The sequence below is a fragment of the Dryobates pubescens genome, chromosome 4 (assembly GCF_014839835.1).
Source record: "Dryobates pubescens isolate bDryPub1 chromosome 4, bDryPub1.pri, whole genome shotgun sequence".
In the NCBI taxonomy this organism is placed as follows: Eukaryota; Metazoa; Chordata; class Aves; order Piciformes; family Picidae; genus Dryobates; species Dryobates pubescens.
The window spans coordinates 39822623-39839732 of NC_071615.1; the positions used below are offsets into that span (position 1 = coordinate 39822623).

Genomic DNA, 17110 nt, shown 5'->3' on the forward strand with positions numbered 1-17110 from the left:
CAGGAGATACACAGATCATAGCAGTTATTCATGTCTTTAACAGGAGATAAGAGACTGAACATAAACTTTGACCTCTGTTTGCCAACACTCAACATCCAAATCTAGTATGCATCTGTGTATCATCATAATCCCAGGATTATTTCCCTTAATTTGAATTTAGAAGCAGAAAAACCCAATTCTGCTGCAAAATGCCATTAAAACCCAACAGTCTACTAGGACAAGGCATGACTGCTGAATCAAAGGAGTAACAACACAGCAGTAAGAATTCAAGAGTTGTTGGCCAAGGCAGCATGTTTTCAGAAGCACAAGGTGTCAAGATAATTGCCACAGGGCTACAAGGAATTATTTGAAATCCACCCAGGGCCATTATCACATGGTAGAACCACTACTGATACCACAAGAACTGCATGTATGTTTAACAGTGATGATGGAAAGATCAGAAATATACTTGTGAAAGGTAAGACATAGAGTGAGAAATACAGTCCTGAAAAAGTAATGGGGAACTACTTCTCACCTACCAGAAACGAAGCTTTGACTTGCAGCACTAATCCCAAGTGACAATTTAGTGTCAATCCTGTTTCTAGAAATTTTTTTTTTTCCTGCATTTTTATTTACCTTTCAGAAACAAATTATTACAAGGGCAAGTTCAGAAACAGATTTCTAAACTAAGGGCAAGAAAAAGTGCTTATTTAGTATTATAAATTCGCATTAAAGAAGGTCTATGTGAATTACAGAGAATATGGGGGTAGAACAGACCCTTTAAGAGACTTTTCTCTTCCCCCTTTTCAAGCTTTTAAAGTGTGAGAGCAAAAACGAAACACAGACACTCAGTAATGTGTAATCAAATAATTTGACAGTGTCAGTGTATCATCTGTGGCATCAAAGAGATGTAAACAGAAGTAGTGGAGAAAATAAACAGTGCTAACAACAAAGCATGGTGTGAAACACAGGGCAAAAGGCATAGACACCATCAGTATTAAGTTACATTCACAGAAACGTGAACTCATGTTGGTAAGTGAAAGCTCTGTTGGAAGTTCTGGCATGCAAGAGTTTCTGAAATTCATCTTTCAGCAATGTTTTGTGTTTATCTCTTCAAAGGGGAATGAATGCAGATCTAAAAAAAAATATCACATTAACTTAGTAATAGCAAAACAGATTTACAGATGCATTCTACACTCTTACACAATCACTCTAGATACAAAACCCAGTACCTATTAATTGTATCACCATATGTTGCTCTAATAAGTTGCTGAAGCAGGTTTTTTATATTTCTTCTTAACCATTGATTCCTTTCCTTTAAGTCAAAGACTTCGTCCATAAGGAGGAGCATTACTCTGAGTGGAATATTGTCATCTACCTGATGAAGAAAGTAAAAGTATAATCAGTAAATTTCATTTCAGTTGAAGAAAGCTATAGTTTCAGTAGCCACTTCTGAAGCAGAACAATGACAGAAACACTTTGCTGTAACAATGAAACCTTCCCTAAAACTTCTGGATCACTAATTGCAAAGAAAGATGAATAGTAAGAAATTATATATATAAAAACTAGGTTTAAATAATTTTAAAAGACAACAAAAAAACCAGTTATTGCACAAAAGCTGAATGAAGTTACAACAATATATCCTAAAAAGTGCTTCTCCCTGACCTCCTCCTTTGGTAGCTGTCCTTCTAACCCTGCAAGGAGCTTTTCTTTGGTAACTTTTTCTTATGGATGCACTGTGCCAAATTCAGAACCTCCTTAGAACAACTCTTCACTGCAATGAACCAGCATTTATTTTGGTATCATATTATCTTGCATGGCCACTAACAGCTTTTATGATGGCAGATTAGGAAAAGCACCATCATCTTAATTTAATAGATGTTACACAGATTGGATTACAAAAAAAATTATGGAAATTCTAGACCAGAGGATTCAGTAACTATGCAAAAGCTTTTAAAAATGGATGGCATACACTTGGCAGTAACTGTCAATACTCTCCCCAGTATTAAAATTTTAGAGGCAATTTGCTAAATTCTGTACTGAAAAGGGATTAGATTTTCATCTTTGTTGATACTAAGGTTTCTCTTACAGAAACAACAGATTCTCATGGCCTCTTTATATGCCAAAATGCAAGCCTACATATTCCTAAAATATAGAATAAAAAGCTACCATTTGGAGTTATAGTTGTATTGCACAAAAGAGCACAAGTTTATCTCAAAACAGCAAATGAACCTGTTTGTTGTTTTTTTTCCACTGATTATTTAAACTTTAAACTTATTAAAACTTTATAAACTAGCAAGCTAAAATTAAACATAGCCTTCAGAATTTTGTTTTGTATATGAAATTTGAGACAGCTCTACTTGGCAGAGTAGTAATTTGCTGAAGCAGACTGTTAATCCTTCACTAAAAGTAGCAATACCTCATAGCTACATGGCCATATCTTTGTGAACTACACAAGTACATGTTTATACACAACTGGAAGACAGACAGTGGATCCATAATCCAGCTGGAGACTCTGCAGATCCATGCCTCACTTCTACAGTATTGCTTCTCCATGTAAAATTCCATTTGCACTGCCATAATTTTTGTCTGAGTGACTATAAATTGAGATTAATCTTAAAAAAAAAAAAGCAGTTGAGAGTACAAAGGTTTTAAAACATTTGAAATTTGCCTTTCGGAAATGCTATCTTAGAAGCTATCAAGAATTGTAGCTTCTATTCATTTCACAAAAGAGCAATGAAATATGTGTAGAGAAGCAGTTCATGTACTTCAATGATGTTAGTTTTGCCCATATGAAGCCACAGGAGTATTAGAAATATTCTGAGCTGGTCTGGCAAAGTTAATGTTGGGGAGGGTGGGGGGGAATTTCAACCCACCAAATGTATGGATACAGTGTGATATAGTGACAAAAAAAAAAGGGGGGGGCAGAAAACCCAGAACTCCTCAAAGTTATGTTATTTGAATAAAAATACATCTATTACACCATAGTAGCAGTTCTGCACACAGGACAAACTGGAATGCTTTGATGTGGCCCAAACCCCAAAACAAGAAGGGCAGAACAGGTGCAGATTTGTGACCATAGCAAATTGCAGTTAATCACTGGTAATCTTATGGCCTTTCTGTCCTACTTAAGAAAGAAAATATTTTCTTCCAATTATTTTCCCATGTATGATTAATGTTTCCAGCAAAACTATAGCAAAAGAGCAGTAAGAGCTTAAACTTCATTTTCAAGTTGTCAATATTACTGCTACATACATTTTAGGTACCCACATACTACAAGTTTATTATTCATAAAACCATTCTCAAGGTTTTCCCGTAAAAACATAGCAAGTACTACTTCTGATCCATTAAACAGATGCTCTCTAAATGGTCACATCAGAAATTAGAATCCATAATATGCCAATGATGTTAACAGTCTGGTATCCCACTCTCTTTGAACAGAAATTGGAGGGAGGAGGGAAAAGAACCCAACCAAACAAACCCCCAGCCATAAAACACAGTAGCAGTAAAATGTACACTCTGTGATTCTGCAATCGTTCAGACCATTTTAGTACCAATAGAGATGTTCTGTAAGTAAGAAGGTAAACTTCTTTTTAATGAAGTCAAGAACTGTAAGGGCCTAGTAGAATATCAGAAACTAATAAATACACAGTGTAACATAGAATATGCAGTTCAACTTGGTTTTAGAGAAGTCAGCTTTGGAATGATAAACGTCAGACTCACATTGTCATCAATTGTTGCTGCAACACGGCAATGGTCAGGATCTGAATAGGTTTTCTGGATCAAAGGAGGCACCTACAATGAAAAATGGTAATGTTTATGAAGTAAAAAATATTTAAGAATACCAATAAATCAGATTCATTTTGTAATCAATTTGGTTATTGAAATGAAAACCAGATATCTGGTCCAGAGTCAGTTACATATTACTGCAGATGAATAAACAGCAGTCCTTTCACCTTCCAACACAAAGCCTGTAGGTATTCTCCTACAGCTCTCAAAGTTATCAACACCTTTAAAAACAAACCATATGTTTTTCTCAAGTGCCCAGTGCTTCAACTGAAAACCTCCTAATAAACTCCTACAGGACTGATATTTCTTCTTGTATTTCCTCTTGATCTTAAGCCCTGCCTAGTCATGGACTTCCAGTGAGAGTAACTGCAAAGTTAGTCACACAGCAGAGAACTAACCAGCAACGGGGAAGTTCAGAGACAATCATTTTATCTCAAGCAATGGAAGAAAACCCCACAATGAAACAATCCATCCCCTACACTCCAGATTTATTATTCCCTTTCATGGACTAAGGGTTAACTCATCTTGGTTGCTGGTCTACATCTGCCACATATAACTGGTTTGGTAACACAAAATGGAACAATATCTAATCACAGACCTTACAGCTACGCACAGGGAGAGGAGGGCAAGGAAGTTAAGATGGACATATTAGGATGATTACTACTTTCATAGGACCTCTACATGTCATGCTACCATTCACCACCTCTAAGGAATTACATTTTAGGAATATAAAGGATGAAGAAACATAGCAGGAAAGAAAAAGAAAATTTTAATTAATTAAAAACAGAACTCAGCAGGAATAAGCAGAAAAGAAGCTATCTCCTTATTCAAAGTTTCACCATATTATTTCTTCCTAATGAAAGCAGCAGATGCAGCAAACTAGTTTTATGAGAATGACTGGTAAAAAAAATATCAGACACTCACTCATTCTTCTCAAATGGCTGCACTGAATTAAGTGAAAAAGGATCACTGTAATAGTCTGTAGATGACATCTTAAAATGTGTTATTTAACAGCAAAGAGAACTCCCTCTGTTGTACTACGACTGCTGAACCTCATGAAGAGTATGGTTACAAACCAGACTGCTTTCCTGTTTAAGGCCTTGACCTCGTCATAATACACAGTATCAGTTAAAGTGAGTCCATTGCTAGTCTCCTATTATTCACTAGTAGTTATTAACTACCAAATATTTTCTTACCTTGAAAAATGATTGCTTTATGTCTTGTCCCAGTCTCTCTGACATTTTACCCATGTTGTCTGACATTTTAGTCATTCCCTCTGCCAGGCTGTCAGGGAGAGACTTGACTGCATTTGATACATTTCTCATAGAGTTACGCAGTGGGTTTACAAATGTGTCCATCTGAAGAGGAAGATGTTTAACCAGAATTGCATAATCTATGAGGACACCAGCATATTAATGCACTATGAGAAGTATCACACAGTTCCAAAGAACAACAACATAAACAACAACTCAAATGCAGAATGCAGGATAAAGTTTGAGCCTTACTTTAATTTGTATTTCCTGTTCCTTATGGCCTACTGTAACTATTTATATAGTTCAAGAGATTTTTTTTTTTTCCTGAGTCATTTCAATTTCCCATTCCTCAGCTTTTCTTAGCTTGAATTTATTTTCCTTTTCTTCTCCATTCAATGCCATTTCTCCCTGCCAAGCTCCCTATTTCCAGATGTTTCACTTTGGGCTTTCAATTCCTCATCTTTGGAATATGCCTCTTCAGAACAGTAATGAAATAATGTGCTGTAATATCATGGCAAGAATAATTAGAAATACAGTATTTCCATAGAAACTGTTACAATTTTTCTTTCAGTATATACTCTATATTCTGTCCAGAGGCACAAATTCTAGTGTGATGCCCTTAAATTTATGAAGAAGCTTGTAAGATGGGAAATCAAATCTTACTCAGACATTACATAAACCTCAACAAATATTTCACTGTTTAATACTCCAGAAACATGGGAAGAACAACTTGAAATGACAATATAGTTGCAGATGCTTTTTACATCAAAATCACTAAAAAGTTTAGCTGTATTGGCAACGCAGATGCCCACACAAACTGGTCAACTAAACAAAGGATCACTTGTCTGAAGAAAGTGCTGATGGCTGGAAAACAAGATGGACAGCTCAGAGTTCTGAATAGTTACAATGGCTAAACATGTAACGTGCTTTTAGAGGGAAATGCGTTTTATCTTTTGGATTGGAGAGTGGAGTGCATGGTAACAGCAGCAAACTTAAAGAAAAGAACTGAAAAATCAGAAGGAATGAGAAAGAAAAAACCAACAAACACATAACAACAACAAAAATCACAAGATGCCTGACAAAAATTAACTTTCCCTGAACACAAATTAACCTTTGTGCAACATATCGTGTCTAATTTGAAAAACTTACTCTGTTGTCATACAACTAAATTTAGCTGCTATAAAAATGGAGAATCTTTGCTTCCATATGTCCTCAGATATTTTGCCACTTAACACATTAAAGCAGCTCATTTGCAAATTGTTTTGAAAGTGCTATATAGCTGTTTAGTATCAGTTCAACATCTCTGCTTATTGCAATCATTGCACTAATAAATGCTGTAAAGTTTCCTTGAGAGTGCAAGACAGTCTTACCTTTCGTGCAAAATCTCCCTTCCCTTTGCTGTAAGCTTTATTCTCCAGGAAGTCATACACATAATGGGCTAAAGCTGGAGAAGCCTTCATCATCTCAGGATTTAACAAGAGCTGAGCAAAACAAGTTTGAAAAGATAGTTTTTAATAAATAATGAAAAAGGCCACATCATTCAATTCACTACAAGTTGCCCATGCACAGAGACAGTGCATTACGCAATATACTTTGTAACCTGTTCTCTAAATTTTATTCCAACATTACACTATTCAAGAGGGAAATAACGTATTTCTTGGCAAGTCCAGTAATTTTAACTAGCATGTTAATCATAGCATCTTGCATAAAAATACCCACAAACTCAAAAATGACCACTCAAACATCCTCTAAAACTCCCAAGTAAAAAAGAAAACACAAACAACAAAAACACAACAAAAAGAAAAACCCACACACAAACACACCCAGACCCACACAACCACAACAAAAAACAAAACAACAAACTAAAAACCCACAAACCTGTCACTGTAAAGATATTGCTATAAAGAAATTAACACATCTCAACAGGAAAAAGCAAAACCTTAGGACTCTAAACAGAGGAACCACATTTCACAGAATTTTATTTGTGTTCTTTATTTATTAATGTATCCATTCATTTGCTTAATATAATTTCAGCACTAAATGAATAGAAAGTCCCTATGAAGTCAGACAAGTGAATTACTGTAGCTGGTCTCATGCAGGCCGTATCTGAGGAGAGCAGCTTTGTGGCTGCGCAACACTCCCAGAGCAGACGCCACACAAATTCTTATGCAACAAAGGACAGTAACCACAAACATGACCATATGGAAGTTAGTTCAGTGGTCTAGATCCTAAAACCAACACAGCTGAAACTTCACCAATTCAGAAAAGCTGGGTCAGAACCAGCTGAGAACAAACAAAACAAAGAAAAGGCAAACTTAGTAGATAATATGAAGTTTGTATGTTGCTCACCTACAACAAAACTCTTTCTTGGTAGCACGTTTTCTTGCCTCAGAGAAAAAGAACTCCAACCTAGAACACAACCAATAAAACCCCGTAACACCTTACCTGCAAATAGGCATTTAAATCTTTTTTCCTCTTTTCCAAAAATTCTCTGTCCATATTGTTAAATGTCTTTTTGCCAGGAAGTTTCAGTATATTTGCAAGATTTTCAAACTAGGAAAAAGAGATATTTTTTTTTTTACTGCTTTTGGAGAGTTTCAAATGACTGTATCAGGTCAGAAACTATAGAGGTCACTATATTCACCTCTTCCTATCTACTATGTAACGCCTGACAACTTCTGCATCAAGTCCAGAACTAGATTTCTCAAAATGAAAGCCATCAAGCACACACACACAAACTCTCAGGAGACTATCATGGGCAAAATTTAATTTCTGAATAGGCATCTGATACTCACTTTTGAAATACAGGCTAGCATAGCATGCAAATTATTCCTGTTGTCAGGGCAAGAAGGTTTAAGACCAAGATTTATCATTATTATTTGTGCAGAAGTTAGCAGGGTCATTAGATTATGTTGAAGGAACTTGCAAATCTTTCTAAAACATCTTGCCTTTCATCTCCTTATCAAACCCAGTAAGGAAATGATTAGGTTTGTATCCCTGCAGTGGTTAGCTTCATGCACTTCACACAGTTTATGGTCCCATGCTTGATATGCCATCACCTGTACCTTTTCTCCAGGTAATCATAGTGATTGGCACTGGCTGACATTGCTCCAGTTTTACAGAATGAACTGGAGTTCAAGGGAAGTGGCAGGGAAAGAAGAGGCCCTAACACTTAAGAATGTTGAACATACCTGCCACAACACACAAAAACTAAAAAGCAACAAGTATAAAATTCAAAGATTCAGGCTTATCCATACAGAACCTAGAATACTACTTATCATTTACAGGAAGTCTAAAGGAGGCAGGGAAAGAGTAGTGTCCAGGCTTTAAGGAACAACCTAGAAAAAGGTTGCACCCTTTGCTCGCTAAGGGCCGCCATGAAATTACAAATTTAATGAGACACTGATTCAGTTCAGTCCCTGCAAGGTGGCGTTTTGCAAAGACATCATTAAACTCTGGAAGGTCACAAAGCTCACGTTGCATTTATGGCCTGAGGAAGCACCAAAGCATATTTCCAACTTTCCAAATACATTGCCCTTGCATACAGGTCATACAGGAAAATAACTGAAGATGGTCTAGTTTTATTTGGATACTTGTAGCTAAAGAGAAGCAATGTAAGCAAACAACAGACTCTAGTTTAAATATAGATATGTATTTCAAATGATATTTATTACACTACTGACTAAAGAAACCAGTGTGAATCTATTCTGTACTTTAAGGAAAATAGCTCATACAGGTACTGTATATAGTTACCTTCAATTCCCTTTTGGATCAAGTAACTATTTTCTCTGAAAAACCAACAAAACCTATAAATTGTGTAGGAATGCCTATTTTATTGTCAAAACAAAGTACAACTGTTGGTAGTTTCTGAGATGCTACAATTTTTTACAATCAGTGTTGGAGGATAACATTTCAATTTTCTGTAAATTCAAAAGAATTGAGATTAGCAACAAGACATTTTTGAGCTTTCAGATTCTGTACATTTTTGCTTTTTTGATTTTCTTCCTAGTCATTTACTGGTAAGTTCGTTTGAAACGATTGCCCTGTATCAGTAGAACATCAGGAACAGTGTGGCCAGCAGGAGCAGGGAGGTCATTCTGCCCCTGTACACTGCACTGGTTAGGCCTCTCCTTGAGTACTGTGTCCAGATCTGGGCCCCTCAGTTTAGGAAGGATGTTGAGTTGCTGGAACGTGTCCAGAGAAGGGCAGCAAAGTTGGTGAGGGGTTTGGAACACAAGCCCTATGAGGAGAGATTGAGGGAGCTGGGGGTGCTTAGCCTGGAGAACAGGAGGCTCAGGGGAGACCTTATTGCTCTCTACAACTACCTGAAGGGAGGTTGTAGACAGGCAGAGGTTGGTCTCTTGTCCCAGGCAACCAGCACCAGAACAAGAGGACACAGTCTCAGGCTGCACCAGGGGAGGTTTAGGCTGGAGGTTAGCAAGAAGTTCTACACAGAGAGAGTGATTGGCCATTGGAATGGGCTGCCCGGGGAGGTGGTAGAGTCACCATCATTGGAGGTGTTCAGGAGAAAACTTGACAGGGTGCTTGGTTGCATGGTTTAGTTGATTAGGTGGGTTGGATAATGGGTTGGATGCGATGATCTTGAGGGTCTCTTCCAACCTGCTTTATAACTCACTGGAAGGTCAGGGAACTTACACCTTTTATCAACAGGTCAGGTTTGGATTTTTTTTTTTTAAATTAACTGTTTTGAAGAATAACAACAAAGTAATAAATTTGAAGAGTACAAAAATTCCTATGTAAAATTTGACAGCACACTAAGACAATCCGAAATTCAAAAGAATGTCAGACCCACTTTATAATGAATACAAATATTCACCACAGTGTTTTGTTTGTTTTTAATAAAGCCTTTTCCATTTTTACTGCTGTTGTGATTTCACAGTGCTAGCCTCTACCTGCACAGAATTTGATTTCTACATCTATTTATTAATAAACAAGGCAGGGGATGCAATCCTACACTTTTGGCTAGTTCAGAAGCTACACAGCTGAATCTGACTTCTCCCAAGGCTTGGTTTAAAAGCTTTCCACCCTCTTCTCTTAAAAGCACCACGCTTTCAACACTTTATGTCAGCATGTTCTTTGTACCAGCCGATGACTTACAAGTCTCTATTTTTAATCCTTCCATTTTGGAAAGGTTAAGAGTCTGAGAATACAAGTACAGCAATAAAAGGCAGTCTGTCTAGCAGGACACTGAACTGCAAACAGCTGTCCCTTTTGACACTTCACAGTTTTAGTTAACATTTCCTTAACATTTCACTTAAAACCTAAATACCTATTTCCCAATCCCTTTTTTTTTCCTTACTCTCTGTGACAAATGTAAGAAATGAACTATGCCAACAGTTGAGATCAATAATATTTCCAGGCTGAGGGAGCTGCGGTTGTTCAGCCTGGAGAAGACTCAGGGAACACCTGATAGCAGCCTTCAAGTACCTGAAGGGGGCATACAAGAATGCTGGAGAGAGACTGTTTAGTGATCAAATGAGACACAATGGCTTCAAGCTAGAGAAGAGGAGATTTAGGTTAGACTTTAGAAGGAAGTGTTTTACCATGAGGGTAGAAGAACACTGGAACCGGTTGCCCAAGGTGGTAGTTGAGGCCCCATCCTTGGAGATATTCAAGGTCAGGTTCAACAGAGCTCTAGGCAACTTGATCTCAATGGAGTATCTCCCTGCTCACTGCAGGGGTTTGGACTATAGGACCTTTGGAGGTCCCTTCCAACCTAAACCATTCTATGATTTTAAAGTAAGGGGCAAAAAGCTAAGTTACACTTCCTTTTGTTAGAGCAATTATACAGTTATCAGATACTAAACTGCATAAACATGGACCTGTAATCTGCTCAGTACAAACACTGCTATGATATAAACTGTTACAAAAGGGCTCTTTTGTGGAAAATAATGCAGTCCTGTGACTCCAATTCTCCAGCCTCTTTTGATTGTCAAAGCCAATACTCATGCCATACCATCAGACAGAAAAAAGTCCCTTTCAAAGAACTCTTTGAAAGATTTTTCTGAGATTGCTTACCTGCTCAGTGATCCTCATGTGGAAGTCATGGAAGTCACTGTAGCGTCGATATGTCTTCCACGTCTCTTCGCCGTTTGGAGTTCGCCGGTGGACTGTGATGGCATACAGTGCATAAGTCTTGCCGTGGTCATTACACACTCCTGCCACAGCATATGGGTCATAGTCAGCATAAACTAGTAGTTTGAAAACAAAAATAAAAAAAAGGAACAAACAGAAAGAAGGAAGACGAAAGGACACAAACGTGAAGCGAAGAAATGTCTGGAATGACAGACTTGAGACACAAAAATGGACATGCAAGCAGAAGAATAAGCCATCCCTTTATCCAAAGCACTCTAGAGGTCATACCCTCTAGAAACTTATGTAAATTCAAATATAGAGATTAAGCAGCCTCACACAAGTCTCACTGACATGCAAAGGAAAGAACAGAAAGGTTTTCAACTTGTAAGAATAGTGAGTAGATCCTGTAAAAAATAATTTTAACCTAACAAACTCAAGATATGGGTGAAAGGCAACTGTGAAACCAGAAGAAACTCCAGTCTGCAAAGTACTTTAACCATAACCAACACACTGAATACAAAATCCTTACAGCTAGCAAGCTGTAAGGATTTCATTTTGTTATTCACATCAGCGGTTCATTATTAACTAGAAGATAAAAAAATACCCCCAGAAAACAGGGACTTGTATTTCTTGTTTGAAAATGAGGTGAAGAGGGAGAGACAGAGTTTAATAATATCTTTCAACATGAACCTGTACATTTGTACATATACTCATGAAGCTCAATAAGGACAAGTGTAGAGCCCTGCACCTGGGGAGAAATAACACTAGGCACCAGTGCAGATTATGGGTCAACCTGCTGGAAAGCAGCTCCCAAGAGAAAGACCTTGGAGTTCTAGTGGACAGTGAGGTATCTGTGGGACAGCAATGGGCCCTTAAGGTCAAGAAAGCCAATGGTACCCTGGGTTGCATTAGTAAAAGTGTGTAAAGTAGGTCTAGGGAGGTTCTCCTACTCTGCCCTGGTGAGACCACACCTGGAATACTGTATCCAGTTTTGGGATCCCAAATTCAAGACTAGGATCAACTGGAGAGAATCCAACAAAGCTACAAGGATGATTAAAGGACCTGAACACCTCTCCTATGAAGAAAGACTGAGAGAATTGGGACTGTTTAGTCTGGAGAAGAGAAGCTGAGAGGGAATCTTTTTAATGTCTATAAATATCTGAGGAGTGGGTGCCAAGAGGAAGAGGACAGGCTCTTTTCAGTGGTACCCAGTAACAGGATAAGGAATAACAGATATAAGCTAGAACACAGGAAGTTCCACCTCAACATCAGGTGAAACTTCATCACTGTGAGGGTGATGGGACACTGTAACTGTCTGCCCAGAGAGATTGTGGAATCTCCTTCTCTAGGGACTTTTAAAGCCAACCTGGATCTGTTCCTGTGTGGCCTGCCCCAGGTGAAGCTGCTTTTGCAGGAGGCTTGGACAGGGATTTCTGAAGATCCTTTTCAACCACTAACATTCTGTAATATTCCCTGGTTCCACTGGAGTACTATGGGTTCAGAGTCAAGCTGAGAGTTATTAATACACATTGCCATCAAGATCGCTAGTTTATGATAATTTGTGTGGTTTCATGTTTACCTTTTTTCTTATATCAAAATTAAGCTTCTAAGTTTAATTCAGAAAAACACATCACATGCCATTTTTATTTAAAAAAAAAATTGTGATTCTTAACTTTTGAATTGTTTTTCTCCATCTCTGAGGACTGACTACATGAGACTCGGATTGCACCATGCTCTCACACTAGATTGGAGTAACAGTTTAATTAAAATGTCAAGTAGTTGAATTCCTGCTCACAACCCAACTGTCTGCCATACAAATGCACAGATTTCAAAGCCCATTCAGTAGTAAAATCCACCAAAACAAAGATATCTGAAGATCAATTCACAATTTAATTTACCCAGTGTGACCTCATCTAACTAGAATATTTACAACTAGTATTTGAGGTATTTTTGCTATTTACAATTACACAATAAAGATATTTTATTTATCACTAGGCTGATTTTTCAAAAGATAACCAAAAATGTCACCACTGTAAGGACTGAAGTTACTATCTTACATTAAGCTAAGTCAACACAGAAACACAAAAAATAGGGGAAAATATTAAAAGTAGTAAACAGTCAAGAAGTTAGAAGATTGACTAGACAGACATCTTTCACAACTTGTTCTTTAACTAGTTGTTAAAATAGATGCTACTTAATACTAACTTTAATTAATGGGTCTCCAGAGACATGAAATTTAGTATCAGGAACAACAAAAATAAAATCAGATTCTAAGTACAGATATACAGTCTATGACCTACAGCACCAATTCTGTATGGCCTTCCATGGAAAATATGAGCTCAAATGTTTCATGAGGTTAAAATAAATGAAAGCATTAAGATTTCAAGGGTCTTTAATATCAAAATAAATGGTGGAAAACAAGTAAGCAGCCATCATAACAGATTCACTTACCAGTATCTGAGATATATGCATGGAGTTGAACAGTCTCATCAGAAGGGACATTTGAAAGGTCATCCAAGGACTGCAGGGTGGGGGAGAGAGGGGTGACAAGACACAGGCAACAGGAAATAAGGTCACAGATGTGTCTTATTTGAGAGATGCTTTTGATTCACCTACTTAATTTTCAAACTTACACTACACTAATAGAATAGCTTAAAGCATTGTAACAATGCAAAGGTGTGTTTGTATTACCTGGTTACTAAAGCTGTTCTTTTACAGAGTGTAAGGTCCTTATTTTCCTGCAGTTTTACAATCACTCTAATGTACATGCCACATCCATTTCAGAGCTCAGCTCTAATACAACTACAGTACTTTCTCTGACCAAGTCCAAGTAGCCCTTGGAAACCAGTAGCCTGTAAGGTGTGTTCTATACCGCAATGTCCAAATTTAGGAGCAGAATATCAGCTGAGACTGATGACTGGCAAGCATTTGTGGAAGCTTGGGTAAGTGCTTGATATTCTGAATGGTCTAGGACTTAGCGGTAAGATGGAAGGGATGCTATTAAAGAAGACAACTAACAGTCAACTACTCTAATATTATTTGCTGTGAAATAGTAACATTAAATTACAGTTACTTTGAAAATCAGCATTAGTTCTTGTCTTCCTGCTTCCCTTCATTGCCATTCTGACAGTTTAGTTCTCTTCCTGATAACAAAATAGGTTTCAAGCTGACAAATGACTGCTAGAGGTTCAGACAGTCATTTTTTGCTACCATTCAAGGTCTTGCTTATGTAACACCTGTGTAAGTATTTAGTCAATGCAAAAGCAGTATGTAAAGCTCAGTTATGGATCCATTCAGATGAAATCTGCAAGAGTCTCTAAATATTTACAGTGCTTTTATACCACTCCAAACACACCTCAATGGTTTGATCTAGTATTTTAATGTGTCAAAGGCAGAAATTAAGAAAATTTTGTAAAATAACTTGTCCTCAAAATAGCTCTGAGCCCCTCTTCCAAATAATCTTAAAATACATTCTTACAGTGCAAACATAAACCGCAGGCAATGTATTGTGCGATAGAAACTTAAGGAAAGAGTTAATTGCTGTGGCAAGGCACTTTACAGCAATGATTAACACAAATATATGAAATGGTTGAAATTTGAACAGATAACACATGTTCGTATTTAATATACTCTAATATCTTTGGCATTAGCTATAGTCACAGGAATATAAGTAATTAAAAGGCAAAAATATCACACCACGACCCAGTCTTATATAATACATTGTCATTAGCTGAAAGTACAGAAATTCTCTGACCTTTGAAGTAACCTTTCCAAGGTCTATTTTTCTTCATGTAACTGACTGACACAAGGGAGCTAAATTATGTGTACAGAAATTTACTCTTGACATGGAATTCAGCCAGGAAAAACTCATCTACCAGTACTCAAACACCTGTAAAAGCACTGAAACCCCTGAACAACATGGACAGCAGAAAGCAAGAGAGTTCTTCTGCATAAACAGAGATTTATTATACATTTCTGCTGTAAGGTTCATCACTTTATAAAAATAATAGAGGTAGTATTGTGAAAAGGGTACAGTAAAACCCAAGACTTTGAATTTTCCCATGCAAGCATTTATTTGTATTCCTTCTTTGACTGGTAAAGGTTTTACACATTTTTACTTTAGTTTATAAAGGCCACAGGAAACTAAGCAGCAGATGACCACCATTTTCAGTTTGAAATATTTTAAACCCAGTAAGATCTATGGAGGGATAGATTATTTGGGAAAAGCATACAGTTCTCTTCACACATATGCAACCATGAGTTCATGCAGAAGCACGTTTCAAATATTAACTGACTCAGTCAGGAATTGTTAAAAAAAATCCAAAAAATTGAACTTGAATTGGTCACATTATTCTAAATATGAATCTTCATTTTCTAAACACCTAACCCAAGTAAAGTCCTATCTCAAAAATAAATGTCAACCTTTTAAAAAAAATGAAATAAAAAAATTAAATGCCTCATTTACAGTCTACTTGAAATGAATCCTTTGAGATTTCAAAGGATTCGTTCTCACTTATTGTAACCTAACTCCAATTTTATTCCTATTTAGAGAACTCTAACAGGAATAATAAAGTATACTTTGCATGAGTTAACTAGAGATTATTACCATCTCTGTGAAGAAACAATGCAAAAATTTCATTAAACAGAGAAAGAAGCCCAAAAGGAACAGATTTTACAAATTCATACCATATGTGTTTCAATTTGATTCGAGAACTTCTGCAGAAATTATACTGCAGTGAGCTAAAACCTATAAACATACCTAATTTAAATCAATTTATTACACTTCCCCTACTGTTGGGGGAAAAAAAAAAAATTAAAAATTCAAGCACTTACCAGATTTATGCTGCCAGTAGGAGATCCATTAAAAGATTCTGGGAGCAGTGAAGAAGGGGAAAATTAAAAACAGATTAGAAGATATTTTTTCCAATGTAGGGTTATACACAAGAAATGCAGTGACAAACCATTATAGAAAACAATGGACAGATGTTGCACCCAACATAAAAGTACTTCAAGTTTCCAAGAAAGACACCTAAAGGAAACTGTAAGCCAGTTTAAAATGCTAGAGTTGTGAAATAGTCAAAAAACCCTTTCTTTTTATGCTTGTATCAATTTTCATTCAGGAGTTAGTTTAATAGTACTACAACTACTATTACATTTGTACTTTAGTTAGTAATTGCTTTATAAATCCACATTTCCTATGCACTTTCAAAGGCTATTTCCAGATTAAGAATATTATTATACATTAAAGCAACCCCCAACATGTTCAATAGCTTCAAATATTGCTGAATTTAGGGATACTCTTTAAATCAAAACTTGACCAAAAAAAGTGCAGGATATTAATGGAATGACTATAGGGAGAAAAAAACATTTTGCAAAATAGCACAAGGAAGAAACAGTAATTTTAAAGTCAGAGCTAGTACAAGAAATTTCATAGAAGACCAGGTTGAAAGGATGGGCCATCTGGTGTAACCTTTCTTGGCCAAAGCACGGTCTAGACAAGCTAGCACAGACCTTCTCCAGGTGAATCTTAACAGTGCCCAATGCTGGGGACTCCAGCACTTCCCTAGGGAGATTAGCTGGAGATTTCCCCAAAACAAGCCAAGATGAGAGGTGACTATAACAGTGACAGCACATAATGATGCAGATCCACCTCCTACCGGCCCAGCCAAAATCAGAGTCTCAGAACTATGACTTAAAACAATCTGTCCATTGAGCCACACTCCTCTAAGGCCATCTACAAGCAGCTCTCCACACATGATTTAACTGCCACATGAACCAAGATGCTGAGAAAGTAGCAACCATCTGCCCAGCTCCCTGGCTCTGGTCTCAGGCTGACCCTAGTGGCATTCTGTGCCCAACCCCCGCCTACAGAGCGGCTGGGGGATTGCCCAGCCCACTCCTCATTCGCTTGAGTGATCCCGGTGTACAAGCTTGCCTGGGCGCCATGTTTTGATTTCTCAAAAAGTGTGCACAATTTTATTTCCCCTTTAAAG

The 17110-nt window shown here is 37.2% G+C and overlaps 1 protein-coding gene across 2 annotated transcripts in view; it reads right to left on the reverse strand.

Annotated features, from left to right (window-relative positions):
* Positions 1-17110, reverse strand: part of SNX13 (sorting nexin 13) — a 62621-nt gene that overhangs the window by 3118 nt on the left and 42393 nt on the right. Inside the window, exons 16-23 of one of the 2 annotated variants that reach the window (XM_054161155.1) lie at positions 15951-15988; positions 13569-13638; positions 11061-11233; positions 7467-7574; positions 6392-6502; positions 4965-5126; positions 3703-3774; positions 1212-1357 (exon numbers count right to left, since the gene is read on the reverse strand). In XM_054161155.1, coding sequence (XP_054017130.1) covers positions 1212-1357; positions 3703-3774; positions 4965-5126; positions 6392-6502; positions 7467-7574; positions 11061-11233; positions 13569-13638; positions 15951-15988 — 880 coding nt within the window. The remainder of the gene's footprint in view (positions 1-1211; positions 1358-3702; positions 3775-4964; positions 5127-6391; positions 6503-7466; positions 7575-11060; positions 11234-13568; positions 13639-15950; positions 15989-17110) is intronic. The other variant, XM_009900106.2, reaches the window with a different exon arrangement.